The 21357-nt window shown below is 38.6% G+C and overlaps 1 protein-coding gene and 1 pseudogene across 1 annotated transcript; both read right to left on the reverse strand.

The window, feature by feature from the left end:
- Positions 1-4457: 4457 nt before the first annotated feature.
- Positions 4458-6881, reverse strand: LOC144661157 (uncharacterized; annotated as a pseudogene).
- A 5035-nt stretch (positions 6882-11916) lies between these two features.
- On the reverse strand, positions 11917-20495 carry LOC144659976 (solute carrier family 23 member 2-like). The gene is made up of 12 exons (XM_078520516.1): positions 20303-20495; positions 19324-19437; positions 18913-19070; positions 18156-18250; positions 17452-17519; positions 17143-17299; positions 17008-17032; positions 16324-16447; positions 14955-15111; positions 14300-14553; positions 13527-13800; positions 11917-12836 (listed from the first exon to the last, which is right to left on the reverse strand). The coding sequence occupies exons 1-12, from the start codon at positions 20315-20317 to the stop codon at positions 12520-12522; spliced, it is 1758 nt and encodes a 585-aa protein (XP_078376642.1). The 5' UTR covers positions 20318-20495; the 3' UTR covers positions 11917-12519.
- Between the last annotated feature and the right edge of the window lie 862 nt (positions 20496-21357).

The raw sequence follows: 21357 nt of genomic DNA on the forward strand, positions 1-21357 counted from the left end.
GTTGTGTAGAGATGTGTTGTTCTGAAAGGCTTGTTTTGAGCTCTGCCAATGTTTTAAGACTTCGTGATAGAAGCCTGGGAGGCGGTTAAGTTGCAGCGAGTTGATATCATAATTGCAGTGTGTCAGAAAAGAGAGGCCTCCATGATGTTCTAATGCGATCTCAGGGATTATCTTCCAGGACGCGTCAGTATTGGTTTGCAAACGTGGTATCCAAGCAACCTTTAAAGCTTTATTCATGATGTTAAAGTCAGTCATTTTAAGACCGCCGTGTTTTTTTTCACCAATGATAGTTGATTTTTTTATCTTTGCGGGCTTTCCATCCCAAATAAAGTCAAAAATCAATTTCTCGATTTCTTTGATAAAATTTTCCGGAATGACAAGAACAGATGCATTGTAGATTAATTTTGAAAGTCCGAAAGTTTTCACAATGTTTATTTTTCCGTAGAGTGTTAAATTTCTTCTCTTCCAACTATTAAGCGTCTTTTCTAAGTTCCGGATTTTCTCTGCAAAGTTTAACTCGTTGGTTTTATTTGTGTCATACGAAAAGAAGATACCAAGAGCTTTTATCGGGTTCCCGCGGCCAACGAAAGCCAAAGGGAGTTTCGGTTTTCTTTTTCCATGGACCAAGCCACATTCCCTCAGACTTTGTTGTGTTAATTTCTAGACCGGAGAGGTTTTTGAACTTATCAAGTAGAGTTAGTAAGTGGTCAACAGAATCCAGGTCACGAACAAAAACAGTGGTATCATCTGCGTATAGAGAGACTTTAATTTCTTTCTCACCTACATTAATGCCTTTTATGCCGGTATCAATTTTAATTTCTCTTGCGAGTATTTCTATGCCAATTACGAACAAAAGTCCGGACAACGGACAACCTTGTCTAACACCTCGTTCTACTAAAAAGAATTCCGATGCAAATCCATTGTTAAGAACACAGCTGGAGACATTGTTGTACAAAATTTTAACCCAGTTTTTGATGTTCGGCCCAAAATTGAATTTTTCAAGGCAGTTGTTAATAAAATCCCTTTCAATGGTATCGAAGGCTTTTCTGAAGTCTATAAATAGGGCGATTCCCGGAATGTTATTTTCTTCTGTGTAGTTCATGATGTCGGAAATTAAACGAACATTTTCGCCAATGTACCGGTTTTTAATGTAGCCGGTCTGATCGGGATTAATAATTTTTGGAAGTACTTTTTCTAGCCGTTTTGCAATGACTTTCGTTAATATTTTATAATCAGTATTAAGAAGCGAAATTGGTCTAAGGTTATCGAGTACAGTAGTGTCTTTGTTCGGTTTCGGGATGAGAGTTATAATTCCACGTCTTTGAGATATCGATAGTTTACCGCTATCGTAGGCGTAATCAAAACATTGTAACATATCGGTGTGCAGTTCTTTCCAGAAGTGTTTGTAGAATTCTGCTTGTAGCCCATCTGTACCTGGCGATTTTTCATTTTTGAACTCGTTTAAAGCTTTTAAGCATTCCGCTTGAGTCACTTTTCCTTCGCACGATAACATGTCGTCATTTTCTAATGGAATGATGTTTTCGTTGAAACTGCAGAGAGGATCGCTTAAAGTCGCAGATCTTTGCTTATTTGATGTATAAAGGGTTTTATAAAAGTGCATTTGTTCCTGTAGAATTTTGGATTGGTCGTTGGTGAAACTGCCATCTGAAAGCTTCAATTTTGTAGTTGTCTTTTTTTCATAATTTCGTTTTTCTAAGCCATAGAAATATCTCGTATTTCGTTCCCCGTGCTCATGCCACCTGACTTTGCTTCTAAGAATCGTCCCATTTGTCTTATGATGCATGATATTTTTTAAGCGGGTTCTAATATGATAGATCTCGTTAATAACTTGCTTGTTATTTGGTTGTTTTTCAGCCTTTTTGTAGAGTTCATTGATTTGGTTTTGGAGGTGAATTTCTGCAGATTTTCTTTTCTTTGCTTTATTTTTAGAGTATTTAATCGTAAAACCTCTTATTTCCATCTTAATTAAATCCCATTTGAGGGTTAAGTCGTCGACGTTGCTATATTTTTCTCTGAAGTTGGGAATTTCTGTACGCAATCTGGAGACATAGGTTTCGTCTTTAAGAAGCGATTGGTTAAATTTCCAGAAACCGGGGCCTTTCTTATGTCTCAGCTCATCGGATTTAACGTGTATCAGTGTTGCTGAATGATCTGTTTCGGGTGCGTATAAAATTTTGCAATTTTCGGTTAGATCATTTAGTTTTTTAGAAATTAGGAAAAAGTCAAGGCGGCATTGAATTTTAAATGATTTATTTCTCCACGTATATTCCTCTGCATCTGGGTTTAGAGAACGCCAAATGTCATTTAGGTCGTAAAGGTTGCATAGTTTGTTGATTTCTTCGACTACCGCATGTTTTCGGTTGCTTGGATTTCCACCTTTTTTGTCTTTTTCTGACAATGTGCAATTAAAGTCGCCACCTATTATCATTGTTTCTTCAGAAAATTCTTCGAGGTGTCCTTGGAGCCCTTTGAGAAAGACTACTTGTTGATTAACGTCGTTCGGAGCGTAGATATTGACAAGTACGATTCGAGTGTCCGCGAATTCTATATCTAGTATAATGTATCTCCCGTTTTTGTCACAAATTTTCTTTTTGACATTGCATTTTATTTTAGGATTGAAAAGAATCATAGTGCCCTTACTGTGATTTGTGCCGTGGCTAAAAAATACCTCGCCGCCCCATTCCGCCTGCCAAACCTTTTCACATTCTTTTGAGCTATAGGTTTCTTGCAGGAAAACAAAAGAACAATTCTGACGATGAAGCCACCTAAAGGCAGTGCGACGCTCAAGTGATTTGTTCAAACCTCTTATGTTCACTGACAGACATTTGATATCAATAGGGCTATTCATAAAGAGGTGTCGGAGTTGTCATAATTCCCAATGCAGCAGATTTTGAATTTAAAATTTGCATATTTCTTCTTGCATGTACAGCGCACATCGGATCGAACAGAAAAATTTTCCAAAAAAAAATAGATTTGAAAATCGCTGAACTATAAAACAAGTAATATTAAAGTTAGATATGTCTTTAGCTCCGAAGGTATTTGTGTCATATTTCCTGAATGGGTGATATTTAAAACTCAAGAGAAAACAAGCAACTAAAGAAAACCTAACACCAAAAGCGAAACTAAAACAAACACGAAAGTAAATAAATAAAGAAGTAGCTAGCGAACAATACAGTGTTCGTTTGGTTTAAGCTTTGTTTTGCCCCACTCGCTTTTAAGCAGTATGATGGAATATACTGGAGGCTAACACAGTTCGAACAGTAGTGTCTAATAAACTAAATCATAATAAACAGTTATCCGTCAAAACGTAGAATCTGGTCTGGTGGGCAGAGTTTTCCTCTAATATATAATTGATCGGGTTTCGATCGACTAAAGGATACTGGAATTCCGTTTCTTTTTGCGTTCTTGTAATTATCCATCTGTGCTCTCCTCCTATCAACGAGTTCTTGTGGCAGATCGCGGAACATTTGGAAGTTTGTACCCTTCAGGCGGGAACCCAGCGAGAGAATCTTCTCCACATCTTTAGATCTTAGGAATTTAGCTAAGATTGGACGCGGGGTTTCGTTTCTTCTTTTCCCTAGTCGGTGAACCCGTTGGATTTCGACCGTGCTTCCATCAGCATATCCTAATTCTTTCTCCAGAAACTCTCTGAGCACTGCTTCAGTATTTTCACCATTCTCCCCGTTTGAAGGTGAAGCTGTCTCGGGGATGTAGTTGAATTTGATATTTTCCCGCCTCGAATATGCTTCCAAGTACAGATCTTTGGACGTTAGCTCTTTCAGTTTATTGTTTATTTCTTGTTCTTTGTGGTCCAATTCTGCGATAGCTTCTTTAATTTTCTTTAGCTTTTTCTCACAGCACTTCTGGTGGTCGATGCATTTGCTTTCATTTTGCGTGACGCTTTCTTTAAGATGTTCGATGTCTGTCGTAGCTGTTTGCTCAAAGGTTTCGAGCTTCGCTATTCTTAATTCAAGATTCTCCATCGTAGTTTCGATTCTTTTAACACTGCTTTCGATAGTGTCTAGCTTTTGCAGCTTTTCCAAAATTCCTTTGAGGGTTCCTGCAATCTCTCCCGTCATTTCCAGGGCGTCGATGATCACGTCGCCATCTTCGTTTTCTTCAACATATTCCTCTAGGTTTTTGGATCTTTTGGAATCGGGTGACTCACTCTCACTAGCAGAGCTGTTTGGCGTTCTGTTTCTCCTTTTACTGAAGTAGTTCACAAACTGGTTTGCCATCCAATCTTGCAAATAAAAAGAGATTGTTTCGCGAGCGGGTTCACAAAGCTCCTTACGCCGCCATGGTCAGCGGTGGCCTCCTACTGGGATATATTGTGGAGGCGAAATTTTTTTTTCCTCGTAAGCGGGCAAAAATAATTTCACAAAGGGTTCACAAAGCTCCTTACGCCGCCATGGTCAGCGGTAGCCTCCTACTGGGATATATTGTGGAGGCGAAATTTTTTTTTCCTCGTAAGCGGGCAAAAATAATTTCGAGGTTCAAGGAAGTTTCGCCCCAAGAAATTCAGAAAATCTTAGACAAAGCAATACCGTCAACCACAAAAGCGACAAAGTTCGGGCTGAAAAAGAGCGTGTGTTTAATTCATTTTTAGCCGCTCAACTAAACATACTAGTAGCGGAGCTCCCAGCGGCCTGAAGGGCTGCAGAACAGAGCCCCATACCCATAGAAAATTAACAGACCCATGCTTTTGGTTTTTCATGGTCATCATGGCTAGCGGCATAGTTCGCGGGCGCGTGCGCCCTAGCGACGACGACGTCGCCCTAACATGGCGGCCATACTCCAGAAATAGGTTTAAGGTTTAACGTCAGCTTTCATCTTTTTTGGACATCCATGTCATGGTCAATTGACAGCTCTCAAAACAAGGTATCCGCTGACCAGTGTCACATGACCATATTGGGGGGTCACATATAGAACTCATTCTAGACCGAATGAGGTCGAATGTTTTTTAAAGTTTACTGCTGACCAAGTAATGGTTTCCATTGGATCGCTGGCGCAAGTGCTATATTATTTTCGGTCAATAAATTCGGATTTACAAAAAAGGCGAAGTAAATAACCGGGGAGCTCCGCTTTTAAGCTTGGCTGAATCTATTTAATATAAATCAAACAACATTCACACGACCGAGTCGGTTATATATATCAGCTCATATCCGGCGCGTCCTCGAAGAATAGCTATTAATTATTATAATAATGATTTCAGAGGGCATTTAATTTATAAAAATATTGAAGATCCGATACCAGGATTCACTGTAAGAAGATAAAAAGCGTTTTCTGGTAAAAAAAATTTAAAAATTATTAGCTTTCGACAGCCAGACTGCTGTCTTCGACGGATAAAAATGAAGTGATAAAATGGACCTAAAAATTTGAATATGACTAGCGAACCGCATAAATTAAAAAGTTAAAAGTATGTGTAAAAGAATGTTAAAAGGAATGCAAAAAGGGTATAAATTACTGTTTGTTTAAAAGAATGTTTTATTGTCCTGGCAGAGGGCACGAATTGTTGTCGGCCTCGACCGTTTTTGCCGTGTGCCACGATTCAAGTGTCTTTCTAATGCGATTGTTGCCCTTGTCAATTATCTCCGCGTTTTCAAAGTCGATGGCGTGATCAAGAGTCCAGGCATGTTTTGCTACATTGAAGCCTTAAGCGCATTGTTTAGTATTCCTGATATGTTCTTTTCGCCGTGTACTAAACGATCTTTTTGTCTTGCCGATGTAACTCCAGGGACAAAACGCACAAGGGATTTTGTAAACAACATTGCACTGGTCGTCGACCCGAGGTCGAAACTTGGGAACAGGGAACTCTTGTTGTAGTGTTTTGATTGGTTTGTTGGTTACTCGGATATCGTGACTTTTGAGAATTCTTGTAAGAGGTTCGGTAATGCCGTTGATGTAAGGAAGGACCGCGAAACTCTCGCTATTCGTTGGATCAGCCCAACTGAGTATGGCTGCCCAATCTTGTTAGCCAATCGTGGTTATTCTGGGCAGCCATGCACTTTACTTTATTTCTTTTATTATTGTATTGTTAATTTAATTGAATGTAAAGGGTGCAAATAAAGTTGTTGTTGTTGTTGTTGTTATTGTTGTGGTTGAGGAACATCCCAACAAGTTCTCCAGGTGAAAGTGTTGGAGGGTTCGAAGATTTCTTTCTTATGATATCAGCTGTGACTTTTGGTGGGTAGCCATTAGATTGTAACGTGACGCTAATGCGATCAATTTTACCGGCTTTTCCAGATTCCGAGTTTGGTAGTTTTAGAGCTCTATGCAAAAGTGTCGCTGCAGTGCTGATTTTGTGCTCTCTGTCATGATGTGAGCGAAAGTCAAGGTATCTGTCCGTGTGCGTGGGCTTCCGATAGACATCAATGTTGAGCTTATTATTGTCGCGAGAAATAAGAGTGTCGAGGAATGACAACTGGCCATTAGATTCGTGCTCAATGGTGCACGTGAAGGAAATATGCGGGTCGATAGAGTTCAGAGAATCATAGGAGGAAGCAACAGCATTCTTCTTGATGACACAAAAACTGTCGTCAACGTAGCGTTTCCAGATTTTGGGTGGAACAGGGGTTGAATTGATTGCTGTTTCTTCAATTTCCTCCATACATAAGTTGGCTACTACGGGGCTCACAGGACTACTCATGGCACAGCCGTGGATTTGTTTGTAGATGTTGTCGTTGTAAATGAAATAATTGTTGGACAGCACAAAGTGTAATAAACAAATTATGTCATCAATGTCTAGACTGCTCCTGGAATGAAGAGAAGAATCATCTTCTAATTTCTTTCTGATGTAGTTGCAAGCTTTTTTCCACAGGAATAGCGGTGAATAACGAAACCACGTCAAAGGAGACCATAGTTTCGTCATCTTGGATGTTGATGTCAGCTATATCACGGGAAAAGTTTAGTGAGTTAGGGACTGAAACTTTTCCCGTGATAAAGCAGCCAACTTATGTATGGAGGAAATTGAAGAAACAGCAATCAATTCAACCCCTGTTCCACCCAAAATCTGGAAACGCTACGTTGACGACAGTTTTTGTGTCATCAAGAAGAATGCTGTTGCTTCCTTCCATGATTCTCTGAACTCTATCGACCCGCATATTTCCTTCACCATTGAGCACGAATCTAATGGCCAGTTGTCATTCCTCGACACTCTTATTTCTCGCGACAATAATAAGCTCAACATTGATGTCTATCGGAAGCCCACACACACGGACAGATACTTTGACTTTCGCTCACATCATGACAGAGAGCACAAAATCAGCACTGCAGCGACACTTTTGCATAGAGCTCTAAAACTACCAAACTCGGAATCTGGAAAAGCCGGTAAAATTGATCGCATTAGCGTCACGTTACAATCTAATGGCTACCCACCAAAAGTCACAGCTGATATCATCAGAAAGAAATCTTCGAACCCTCCAACACCTTCACCTGAAGAACTGGTTGGGATGTTTTTCAACAACAACAACAACTTTATTTGCACCCTTTACATTCAATTAAATTAACAATACAATAATAAAAGAAATAAAGTAAAGTGCATGGCTGCCCAGAATAACCACGATTGGCTAACAAGATTGAGCAGCCATACTCAGTTGGGCTGATCCAATGAATAGCCAGAGTTTCGCGGTCCTTCCTTACATCAAAGGCATTACCGAACCTCTTACAAGAATTCTCAAAAGTCACGATATCCGAGTAACCAACAAACCAATCAAGACACTACAACAAGAGTTTCCTGTTCCCAAGTTTCGACCTCGGGTCGACGACCAGTGCAATGTTGTTTACAAAATCCCTTGTGCGTCTTGTCCCTGGAGTTACATCGGCGAGACAAAAAGATCGTTTAGTACACGACGAAAAGAACATATCAGGAATACTAAACAATGCGCTAAACGCTCCAATGTAGCAAAACATGCCTGGACTCTTGATCACGCCATCGACTTTGAAAACGCGGAGATAACTGACAAGGGCAACAATCGCATTAGAAAGACACTTGAATCGTGGCACACGGCAAAAACGGTCGAGGCCGACAACAATTCGTGCCCTCTGCCAGGACAATATAACATTCTTTTAAACAAACAGTAATTTATACCCTTTTAGCATTCCTTTTAACATTCTTTTACACATACTTTTAACTTTTTAATTTATGCGGTTCGCTAGTCATATTCAAATTTTTAGGTCCATTTTATCACTTCATTTTTATCCGTCGAAGACAGCAGTCTGGCTGTCGAAAGCTAATAATTTTTAAAATATTTTACCGGCATTTAATTTACTAAAAAGAATGAGACCCTGTTAGGGGTTTTAGGGATAAGGTATATAACTCACAAAAGTGTGTTAGGGATAAGCTATAACAACTTAGTAAATAATAAAGATGGTAAATTTCAAGCTCGGTAATGAATAGTAAAGATGAGATGTTCAACATGACACGAGCATGGGACAAAGAAAAATTCTGAGTCCTTGACGGGAATCGAATCCATGGCCTCCCAGATACCGGTTGGGCGCTCTAACAAACTGAGCTACGAGAGACTCGTTGTGAGCTAGGCCATTTACTAGGTTGATATGTGACACGCGTCCTGCATACTGCTAGGATCAGCAATGTCGAAATCATCAAGTTTGTAGTAAATAATAAAGATGGTAAATTTCAAGCTCGGTAATAAATAATAAAGATGAGATGTTTAACATGACACGAGCATGGAGCAAAGAAAAATTCTGAGTCCCGACGGGAATCGAATCCATGGCCTCCCTATTATTATTACCAAGCTTGAAATTTACCATCTTTATTATTTACTACAAGTAAATAATAAAGATGCTCGTGTCATGTTGAACATCTCATCTTTATTATAACAATAATAATAATAAAATAATAATAATAATAAAATAATGATAAAATAATAATAATAATAATAATAATAATAATAATAATAATAATAGTAATAATAATAATAGGGATAATGCGCTTTGGTAAGTTTAGGGATAAGGAATATCTCCCTCAAAATCAGACAATCAGCGAATTCGTGTCGTGGTTTATTTCTAATTGAAATACTGAATTAAATGTTTACAAACTTGGCAGAATTTCGCAGAGCTTGTCATATCAAAGCTCTCCTGAAAAGAAAAACAACAAAAATCTATGAACAACAAAGAAAGTGCAACATGACGATGCAATTGTAAAAACTAGCCTAAAACGAGTGGTTTCTTCATTCCCTTAGTAGGGACCTTACAAAACCACGACGGGGACTGCAACGAGAACGTCGCCAAACGAAATGTTTAATGAGCAGTCGTCCTCTTTAAAACAACAGTATGAAACGACCAAATTTTGCCTAGTCTGGAAAACGTGAACCACGACGGCGAATTTTTCACGTTTACAGTTTGGATCTGCGTTTACATATTCACTTAGCAATTAGTTCTGACGCCGATAAAAACACTAAATAAATAAGTGGTACCTATCGGTAGAAATGCCAACGAGTACAACGGGAGAGAAGAAGGAAGGATAATTGTAAATGTTTGGCCATGATTTTGTTCCGATCAATAAACATTGGACGTTTTCTTTGAAAATCTGGAATGTTTCTGAAATAACTGAAATGCGATTTTTTGAAGGCTAAATGAGGTAAAAGTTCTAAAATAATACCAATGTAGTGAAGATTTAGTGAGAAATCTTGTAAAATCCATGCTTTTTTAGAGTTTCAAGCCATTGTTGTTCGATGCCGCTGTTTTGGAAAGGTTTCTGCTGTTTTAGCTGTTTTAAAGTCCTAAAGATCCTTATCAAAGTTGCTGTGACCTACTGAACTCGGAAAATGATAAATTACGAGACAAAAAGCAAACTTTTACAAAGATTTCCAAAACAAATCATTTCAAACTTTCCACACTGCAGTTAAATCCACTCAACACGTAAGTATCCAACAAATTTGAGGTTCCATCTTTGTGGCCAAAGATGGAACAAGTATATTTTATTTTACTACCACCGTTCCGAGAATAGTTCATCACGCGCAATGCGTGACGTCTCAAATGTCACGTTAAACTGTTTTGTTGAGAGCTTTTAGGAAAATTCAAGGCCCGGTTGTCCGAGCAAAAAAGCAAGACAATCCAGTAAAAAAGTAAAGTATAGGGCATTTTTTTATAAATTCGAGAAACGAAAAAAAACTCTAAATAGCTCTCTTCTGATCAATAAAATTCACGACACCAAATCCGTTTCCGTGTTGTTTTCATAGCCAGACCTAACTTAAAATTACGCATGCAAATTTGTATGACTTTGAAATTTTCGAAGCTTTGGAAATTTTGAAGCTTTGTAATGCATTTCTTGCCTTCATCTTAAATGAAATTAAATTCTAAACAAAGTTCAATTTAAGTTTCTTTCGTATTTCAATCTCTAGTTCGGGAATTTTTGTTTTTTGAAGCGAACAGATTTGAAACCTCTTTGTTATCTGCGGCCCGGTTCAAACGTCGAACTTTTCATGACCCGAACTTAATTCCTATTTGGGTCGACCCAAATAATGAAGTTCGGCCGGTTGATTCAAACGTCGAACTGTTCATGTGCCGAACTCATTCTGCGAACAGAGGAAAACAATGACTTTTCCAGTTGCACACTTAATGCAACGAATTATTGGAATCGCTTTGTGGTTTGAAATGAAACGAAAACAGTAGTTTTCAGTTTGCCAGTACAGTCACCAGGTTTCAGTTAAATTCGGTCAGTATCGATCAATTCGGTAAATTTAACTGCTACCTTTAGCTTCTAGTCTTGTTTTAGTTTCCTTTTATTAAGAAGATATATTTAAAAGCAAAAGTCGAAACTGGATGCGAATGCAATCCGATAATACAGAGTTTGAACGTTGGAAAGCGCGCAATCTTGATTATTTAGCGATCCAGAGCGTTTCGTGGCGCCAAATGTTATGCATGACCGCTTTCATGACAGCTCACTCGCCAATCACAAACCTTCTTATATGTACAAATGCATTAGCGTAATTTATGCATTAGGTTCGGTACATGAAAAGTTCGACGTTTGAATCGGAGTCGCTCCGCAGTCGCTCCACAGTCGATCTGACCGACTGGCCATGTCGAACTTAACTCTTGGGTCGACCCAAATTACATCTGTCGAACTAAATTGATTCAAACGTCGATCTCTCCATGTACTTAATTGCGGCATGTACTAAAACCCGAAACAACGAAACGAAACCACCGAAACGAAACGACCGAAACGAGCGAAACCACCGAAACAACCGAAACGGCCGAAACGAGCGAAACGAGACCCGATTTTCAAACCAATTTTCACTTCCCTTGGAGGTTTGAAAAATCGCAATTCTACAATTATAAATAATAATATAAAAAAACCTAGGACAATGATAGAGTTACTACTGATAATGATAACATCGAAACAACCATTGAAGTACAAGAACGACGTGTCAAACTGTATTCACCTATAATTATCAAACTGGCTTTGTGTGTCCTATTTTAGGACCGTTCACACTTCAAATTAAACAACTGCCGAGTCCAAACCATTTTCCGGCTCTGCAGCACGTGTTCACATGGACAAGGAATTCTGAATCTGTGACCTATGTGAATGTGAATTCTATTTAATTTGCTTCCACTGATCTGTGCCATAAACCAAAACAGTCAGAACACTGTACTGTTTTCACAACTCCCAGTTACATTAATTGGCAAAATAATGACGATGACGAAGACGATGATGATGATGATGATGATGATGATGATGATGATGATGATGAGAAATAAAACTTAACCGTATTCAGACCGGGGGGGCTTTTGAGGCCCGCGCTGACTTTGAACTTTTATAACTTTTTTAAGATTTAACCAAACGCTTCCAAACTTTCTGAGTTGGATGATGTGTCAGGAACGTGACCTTACCATGGCAACGGCGTTTTGACAGCATGTTTTTCCAAATTTGTAATTTTGCGTGTTTCTGTTAATAAAAGTCAACTTAAATGGAATTATTTGTACATTTTTACGGGTTTAAAGCACATTTTTATTTATTTTGAGTACTTTGCAGTGATTTTGAGTGGTTTTCTGGCATTTTGAAAAAATTTTGAAATCCAAGATGGCGGATCCAAGATGGCGGCTGTTTTGACATTATGATGTAATTGTCACGTGATGTGACGTCACCACCCCACGTGACCTATACCAAAAGAAAGAGTTTCGGACATACAATACATCTTATAAGCCTCCCCCCCGGTCTGAGAAGCTCCAAAAAAGCCCGGTCTGATTAGTGAACAAAAGTTCTAAGGCGCTTTTCAATTTTAAAACTTAATAAGAAAAAAAAAGATTTAAAAAACACTTTCAAAATAAATAAGTTAATAGATCCCGCTTAAAAGTATTTGAATCTACTACCAGTCTCAGATGGTCGTGTAGGCCGTTCTTAAGTGTCGGCGCACGGACAGAAAAGGATCTAAAACAATATTTGACTCACTTAGAAACTCCTCTCGCTAGGTTATTTTAGCACAACTCAGCCGCATAACAAGAAACATCTCCTATCAGTCTATACTGGTTGTTATTTTACAGCTGAGAACTAACGTTCAGTCGCAAATTGGCTGTTGTCGTGAGATTATCAGTGTTGTACGGCAGGAAAGGCATATACTTGGCCACTTTGTAATTACTGATGCGATTGAGACCAAACGGCAGATCATAGACTTCAATAGAAGCTGTTTCAAAATGATCATCACTTTCATCCGACAGATGTTGCCTCCAAGCCTTGAGCCCGCGTTCCTCAATGGTGCCAGGGATGGTGTTGTCCAGAATGAACGCAACTATGCACCCTACTGCCATGCTTGTTTTCAACAGGACTGTGAGTATCTGGTCGATTTCTGACACACCTGTTGAAAGTTATGGTACATTCAGCTTTACAATGTAATGTAATGTAATGTAAAAAAATTATTTAAACACGGGAAACCATCAGTTACAATAAGCTCAAGTATTAAAAAAAAAAAACTAAGACCGCTTTACATGATTGCCGTGTGGGAATCCGATACGTCAGCTACCTTCTTGATAATTTTCTTAACATTATTAACTGATGCAGCATCTTTAAGACATTTGGGCAGGTTATTCCAGAGCATAGCGCCACTGTAAGAAAAGCTTCGTTTTAAATAGTTGGTATTTGGTTTGGGTAGTGTCAGCTTTCCCTCAGAGTCTCTCAAGTTATAAACAGAGTGACGCTGAGAGAAAAGGTTTTGTAGGTAATCTGGGGTAAGTCCATTCATGGTTTTATACATTATTATGGCTTTCTGTTTCTTTCTTCGAGAAAGCTTTAAGCCATTTTTCTGTTATGTCAGTCTCTTTTGACTTAGAACAAAGACCATGTATATTAAATCATAAAACAATCCATGAATCATAACATTCTCGAGCTCGAGCATATAACCTGGATTAACAGACTATACAGCAAAGTATAATTTTTGACAAAGAAGCCGTAGGGAATTAAGAAGGGAGGACTAAAGCTTGATACAGTTAATTTGGTCCAGAAATGAATTTATCCATTTTATTTTAATTTTCTGACATAGCAACCATACCTGTCTCAATTGCGTTGGGATGATTGTCCATGTAATGTGGAAGAGCCAAGCCAAACACGATGGAAAATCCAACGATGAACAAGTTTCTGGAGGAATTCATGTCAGCAAACTGCAGATTTGAGATTCCAACAGCGGCGATCATGCCAAACATGACCATGTAAACTCCGCCAACAATGGGATCTGGAATGCTGACGAATACCGCGCCTATCTTACCAACAACCCCAATAACCATCATAAAAAGGGCACCAAATTGGATCACCCGAAGACTTCCAACCTAACAAGACATAAGTCTGATGTTAAACGTTTACTCTGGGAGCAGCTGGGAAAGTCTTCGAACATCCAGGGTTTAATAAGATTCGGTCGATCGATATCTAACGGCTTTAACATTGATCTTATGGACCCTTTCAAAGGAAATCAGTGGTTTTAACGGTTTAGGAAAGCTAGAAACGTAGAGAGAAAAGACAGCATTTGTTAAATTTAATAAAAAGTAGGAAGAGCCAAGCCCCTGTTACAGGGCTTACAGTGTGTACCCTTGTTAAACAAATTTACAAGACAATATTATCTTGACAACAGCAGTAACAGTTAATTGCTTGATGGAAGAAAACGTGTGAACTGTTTCTAAAGTGGCACTCCCAAAGGCCATATTTTTAGAAATATTTAAAAGATGTCAATCAGTCAGTGACAAAGCTACACGACGACTGAGACTCAGAAGAGCTACGACAAATGACTAGGTCCAAATGAGAAATATAAAGTTTAAAATAAATGGTGTTTACCTTAGTGATCCCGATGGCTCCAATGTTTTCACTGTACGAGGTTGTTCCATTTCCGCTACCAAAAGCTCCCGCCAAAAGACATCCAATTCCTTCTATTCCTATTCCACGATTGAGGGCGTGTTTTGGCGGTGGAGGTGCTCCTGCAAGTCTTGCGCAGGCGTAGTAATCTCCCACGGACTCAATTATGGAGGCCAGCACCCCAGCAAGCATCCCAAACACCCCTGCGGCACTGACAGTAGGCATTCCCCACTGACCTGGAAAGTGACCAACACGTAACACTGGTAAAAACAGTGTCTCACCTGATGGTAAACTGGTAATTAATGAAGAGCAAAGTACGTTTTTTTTCCAGCGCATCTTTTCAACCGAACCATAGATTTCACATTCAAAAATTTCAAGTAACGATGCCTGCGTCGGAGGGTGTATTGCGATGCGAACTGGAATGAAGAATTGCAACAAATGAATTGTCACATTTTTGTTGAAAAAAGAAAATTTTTAACGACATAACCATTCGACATTAGCTAGAGTTTTGCAGGAAAGCATTTTATTTTTGAGATGACGTTAGATGTATGGAAACAGTTAAACTAGAATAAAAAGGCATCTAAAAAGTACATAATTATGTAGGGTCATCCGATTGATGTGGATCACTGTTACCGACCTGGATACGGAAATCTGAACCATTTGGCTCTTTGTAACACATCAATCCTGGCGTCAGTTCTCGCCATGTACTGAGGAATGCTGGGATCGGAAGGGAATCCTCCTGCTGAAGTGATGATGGCACAAATAATCCACGATACTGCGATTGCTAGAATAACCTGTGTAAACAGAAAATTCAAAACGAGTTGAAGAACCTTATAGAATTTTGAAATGTTGATATAGTAGCAGTTCTCAAGGACAATGTTTTTGTAAAAGTTCTATTATTGCCATCTGTAGTGAAAACTATAAGCCTGCGTTTTGCGGGCCTAGTGTATAGTGTACCAGAGTACAGGGTGAAGAAAAGGTATAAAATAACAATACATGGCATTTGATTTCAGCCATTGGTAATATTTTTTAAAAAAATACGACGATCACAAATGGTCTTAGCCTATGAATACCAACAATTTTGTTTCTTAAATATATATTTAAAGATATTTAGCAAATGATCAACAAAGCAACATTTTAAAAAAAAACATTGAGCAGAGGGTTTCACCAGCAAAGAAATTCCTACACAAACAATGGGCGTGAAAATAAATTCGTGCAAGCCGAAAATTCCCCACCATTTTCATCACTTTTCTCTAAAATGTTACAAAACAAAGTAATTTGCTAATTAGTTGGGGTAAGGAGCAATGTACTACAGTCGAAGCTCTCATAAGCGGACACCCTCGGGCCGGGGAAAAATTTTCCGCTTTGGGCGGGCCCCTTCGGGATTTTTTTTTTTGGGCGCCTGGGGGTGGGGGGATAGGGCCCTGGGCTATTTTTTTTTTTTTTGTTTTTTAAAAAAAGGGGGGGGAGGAAAAAAAAAAAAAAAAAAAATAAATTTTTATTAAAAAATTTTTTTGAGGGTATTTTTTTTTTTATATAAAATTTTTTTTTTTTTTTTTTTTTTTTCCAAGGAAAAAAAAAAAAAAAAAAATTTTTTTTCGGCGCCCCCAGGGTATGTACGTAAGAAAATAAAAAAAAATAAAATTTTGGATAAAAAGTTTGCACTCCTAGGTCAATAGTATCAATAATTTTTACTGACCATTCCTTAGTGGAGGCTTTCACAAAACAAACAAACACCGAAACATATATTGCAAATTAACATAACATGCGTTGCTAAGAATACTAACTGGCAGGAGGCAGACCGGTTGGCTATTTTTACACAAGCATGGCCGAGGAGGCGATTCGGGACTCCCGAGAAACACCAACTAGTAGTCGGGGTGAAGACCTTGAACTCAGAACCACCGGAATTCAATTTCAACGCTCTAATTACTAGTTAACGCTGCCCCCAAAGTCAAGAATGTTCCCAAATGCAGTCCAGCTTAAGCTGATTAGTGTTCAATACTTACTGGAAACAATCTGAATAACGGGTAGTGGCCAACATAGCAACCGCCCCGCTTTTTGCTATATCCAGGAAGTGGAATCTTGACATTGGTAAGGTATTGTGAAAACAGAGCCATGAACACGATAGTACTGAAACACACACAAAACAATCGAAAATGACATTCAAAATAACTAAGGCACAATTTAATTTTGAGGTAAGATAATTGTCGGAGTATATCTAAATTTTCTAAACTGTAAGGATACGAGGAACAACTGATTTACAGAGAGAACACTTTCAGTTTTCTTCAAACAAGGAAGTAGAGAAAAAAAGGTGACAAATTATTCACGGAAAATAAACTGCTGGCTCCATCTTGGTCCGTTTGTTTATATTTCTTGCAGTTTGAGCTATCATTTGATGGTTTTCTGCAGAAAGTGGTCACGGTTTTCTGGTTCACACTGTAAAGTGAAGTGACGACCAGGCCGTTCCTAAATGAAAAGGCTTCCTCTTCAGGAAAATGGGTTAGAATAAGCCTGCTACGACATTGCAAAGTTTAGAGACCTTTCGCTGACTCTTTTATTCGTTTAGCAAGGGCAAGTTAGGCAGCTACCAGTTGGATTCAGAAAGGCAGATATTTTCCAGTTAACTGTAAGTAGCTACATTGGGCAATCTAATGATCTAAAATGAACTTTAGCATAAAAAGCAAACTTACGTCATTGAAATTCCCCAATGATTCCCTGTAAAAAATAATTAAATTTAATTAAATATGAACGAGATACAACGAAGTTTTACAGGAAATAATAAGTTTCTTACAAGGTGAGTTCAGGTGATAATTAGTCGTATTTACCCGCGTGATCTGCAGCTACTCTAAAGAGTGCCACTCCCACCAAAGTGATCGTAGGTGCTATGGTCAGTGGTCCAATGAAGCGAAGAAGAAATCCAATGAGGCCAGTGAAACCGATGACGATTTGAAACAACGACGAGATCATAATGGCACCTTGGATCTAATAAATGAGTAAAGTGTTATGAACAACGATTTACACTGATTTCATAATATTAGCCACTTCGGTTTCCGAAGTGGTGGCAAGATGTAATGGAAATTAAACGTTTGACTTTTTAAAACACGCTTTGGTACAGTAACTTTAGTTGATCTTACCTCTCTCATACGAGGCTTCCAAATGTCATCGTCGTTGAAAGCCGAGCTTTCAGTCGAGTTACCATTTTCTTTGAAGCGAAAAGTGTAGTGCGTTAGTAACTAGTAACGCCACACAATTATTAGCTTGTTACGTTATGAATTTCTTAACTGGCGTGACTTTCTTTGAGCGTTTTTCTGCATATGGGACAGCAAACGCTTAGATTATTTTGCTAAAATGATGCATTATTCACAAGCAGAGGGTTGAAACGTGTAACGCGCGCGCACAGCGCTTGAATATTTATTTTGCTAAGTACCATATTTGGAAACACGTAGAATTTGTACGCGAATGCTTTATACACGTAATGATAAACGCAACATAATTTTTGGTTTTGCGGTAAGTTGCTTGAATTTCGACCTAAACGTCGTAAATTGAAGTCCGAAGTTCTCCAGACTAGTTCATGAAGATGAAACAGGAGAATTTAACCAAATTTAACTTGATTCAACCAAGCTTGTTCAAAAACAAGATTACGCCATTGAGCGCGAGCTAGCGCGCGCTGTGAATTTAATCCAAACTGTAGTAATTTTGATTGGTTGAATGTTTCTCGTGATTTTCCAAATATGACACTAAGTGTAAACGAATGTGCAAACGCTTTGTACAATGCGAATCATAGGAAGTTACACGTATGGGTTTCTGTCACAAGCTATAACAAAGGAGATGAACCAACCTGTACTGAGTGTAGGACATGTCCACTGTGGCAGAGACAAGATGGCAAATGTCGGAGTAAGAAAAGAAAATGTTCCTCCTTGAACGATTGGGAGCCTGCAAGCATAAAACGTTACTGGTATACGATATATTAACATTTTAGCAAGAAGTAGATATTACTTCATTTTGGAAATCCCTTAAAACCACCGTTATATCGGTGGAGAATGCGGTTGCATATAAAGTAGACCACATAAGAACCACTCTTCAAAATAACAACTCTAAATATTACACTATTACAAGTGGACTATTATGGGCCCAAGGTAGACAGCATAGATATCGTTAAAAAGTTACACCTGCAATGGGCGTCAAAAGTCCTTGAGACAGTTGGACGAAATTGATACTAATTTAAAATTCCCGTTTTTTCACCTTTAATCTGCTGCCGCTTCTGAACCACTCCCCCTCCCCCTTCTCAATGTTGTACTCAAACGAGGCAACTCTTGCAGATAGCAAATACAACATTGTTTCGGGGGGAGGGGGTTATATTGAAGGGGTGAGGGGTAAAATTTGTCCAAGGTACTCAAAAAGTGCCGACTGTCTCAACACTTTTGGCGCTCATTGTGGTTTGGTGCATGCCTTTTTTTACACGAGATTCGGCAGCAAACAAGTCAATAAAGTATGCACTGGTTTCATGGACATTTGGCATGGTTTAAGATACAACAAACTGACCATTTTTTCGCTTCAAATATTTTAAAGAAAAAAATGTTGTAAGAAATACCTACCTGACTCCAAACGTAGACTGTAGCAAAGTTACAAGACCAGACACAAAGAAAATGGTACTCAGTACTTCACTTATGGCAAGGGTGTTTTTCTCAAAACACATAGGACCACTGATAATAAATGGAATGGCCAGTGTTGCTCCCAACATGGTCAGGTAATGCTAAAATAAAATATGTTTGTAAGGACTTACGACAAACGCTATGAGCCGCTTATTGTGAAATTACCTAACTCAATCAACGATCCTATAAAAAAAGGCCTACAGAAGATTGGACTAGTTGAGACTGTTTTACGTTCGGTATTTCTTTGTGGTTGAGAATAAACCTTATTCATATTATTTTCTGATAGATACAAAACGCTTACTGGTATCAAATAATTCCTCTGCAGAGGCTTTATAGAATTTTTAACTAGTTTACCTGGAAACCCAGCAAAAAGCAGATGTACCATGGTGGGTTCTCGTTTATGAGGTAGGACAGGCCAAGAGCTCTTCTTTTTTTCTTTGGCAGCGAATTAATGTCCGACAAGGGAACCTTGAAATCCGGAATACAAATTTCACCAGTTAGGAGTCGAACAGTACAGTTTTCAAAAAAATTAATAGTTGGCTTTCACAATTTTTTTAGTTTTCGTGCATGCTCAAAACGGGAACCGGTCATGAGAGGCTTTTGTGCGCCGTGACACTAGCTTTCTGAGACTCTGAAAATAGTAAATATCATACCTAATGCGAGGAATCATTGAATGTTGCTTAAGTTGTTCAAGACATATATTTTATTGAGTCTAATGACGTAGAGATTATAAGAGTCTGGAAGGAAATGATTTCTCGCTTAGCCTGATCACGTCTTTTAATAATGACCGTGGAGATTTGATGATGATGTTCAGTGTTGGACAGGAACAAGTGTTTTGCAATTTAGTACTGAGCTTTCCGAAAAAGGTTCATATACCGGGTTTAACTTTAGTGAGCCAGACATTTCAGAGGCTCGTTCACGGTCAGATTAACAAGGTTCCACTGCAGTGGGTTTATTCACTAACTAAACAAAAGAAAACAAAGGAAGACTAACCCCGTGGAATCCGGGTGGAATTATATCGCGTCACTTTGAATATTCATTGACCCGTTGCTCAATGGGCCATAAAAATCGAATGCGGCTTGAATCAATGATAGCGAAGCGGCCAAAAAAATCTGACTATCTAGCTAGCAAATGGAACATTTATCACGACTCATTAAACATAGTTTGATGTGATGCTTTCTTTTTTGTGATGTAGCGATGCAAGAATTATAAAAAAGTAGTAGGTTTCTTTTTGAATAGATTGTTTAATCCTGCGATCATAATTACAAGTATGCAAGGACTGTTTACATGTTAAAGAAGTATAAAATACGAAGTATTACAATTGCTGAGTTACCTCCTGATCTTCCATGTTATTTTTTTACACACGCGCTATGGTACTTTCACCTTAGATACCAGTGGATAAAAAGCACGTCTCTCAGAATCTAAGATTTGTCCGTTGAACTGAAATTTAAATACAACATACAACAATCATTTAGCAGATAAATGAGTCAATGAATGGAATGAGTAAAACAATGCATACATCGAAAAACTACATACCTGCTGCAGGCCTCTGCCCTGTGATTAATAATATAAAAGAGAGAGAGACAAGAGTTTTGAACCTAACCGACCCCAGATAGGCTCAATTTCCGCCGCTTCCTCGAGACCGGTCTTTACGCGGGCTCACTTCGCAAACAGCGGCTGATAATCGAGCCCACCGTTATCAATTAAGTTCCAGAGTCCTCACGCCTTTTGGGCAGCGGCATGCCACGTGTACCTATATATCTTGTAACGCGACACTACTATTCAATCAACAAAAAGCCGCCGTTTGTCTACTGATTTCCAGAGTAAAAAGTAATGCTTTGAAAGTAAACTGAAAATGTAAAAACGATCTCAATTTGTCTTTGTGTTGCACTGACGTGCCTAGTTCGCATGGTTACTTGGCCAGGCTAAATATTATCATCTTCATGCCTGTACATAAAAGAACTACATGTACCAGTGTCGTCATTGGAAGCCCAGCTGCTGCTGTTTGGCTTCCCGGGAGCTTGTTATACAATATATTAAAAATGTTCAACAATAACCCAACGGAAAACCTTAAGTTGCTTACCAAATGAAGACTTAAAACAAGCGCTTTAAATCGTTGGTTTCATAGGTCTAAACTATGGGGAAAATGTTTATCGTATGTGAGAAGTATTATCAACTTATTTTTTCACTGAGATGATGATTCAAAATAATGGGGCAAATGCGTTCATCTGTTCAGGTCTGACAGCTTTTGCTGAGGACATTGACCACATTAGGGAGTATGTAGACCCTTTAAGGGTCTGGGTCACGGCTGAGCGAGAAAGTGTATTTTATTAAGTTTTGCCAAATACTCACTTAATGTTTGCAAAAAAATTAATTCTATGGATCTAA

This window comes from Oculina patagonica, chromosome 7 (genome assembly GCF_052425735.1).
Source record: "Oculina patagonica isolate OP01 chromosome 7, crgOcupat, whole genome shotgun sequence".
Classification (NCBI taxonomy): Eukaryota; Metazoa; Cnidaria; class Anthozoa; order Scleractinia; family Oculinidae; genus Oculina; species Oculina patagonica.

What these genes read in the sequence shown, in the direction of transcription:
- LOC144659976 (XM_078520516.1), bottom strand. An exon ending in AGTAGCTGCAGATCACGCGG is followed by an intron (nt 17,033 to 17,142) that starts GTAAATACGACT and finishes TATTTTTTACAG; the next exon opens with GGAATCATTGGGGAATTTCA. An exon ending in CGTTATTCAGATTGTTTCCA is followed by an intron (nt 15,112 to 16,323) that starts GTAAGTATTGAA and finishes CTGTTTACACAG; the next exon opens with GTTATTCTAGCAATCGCAGT.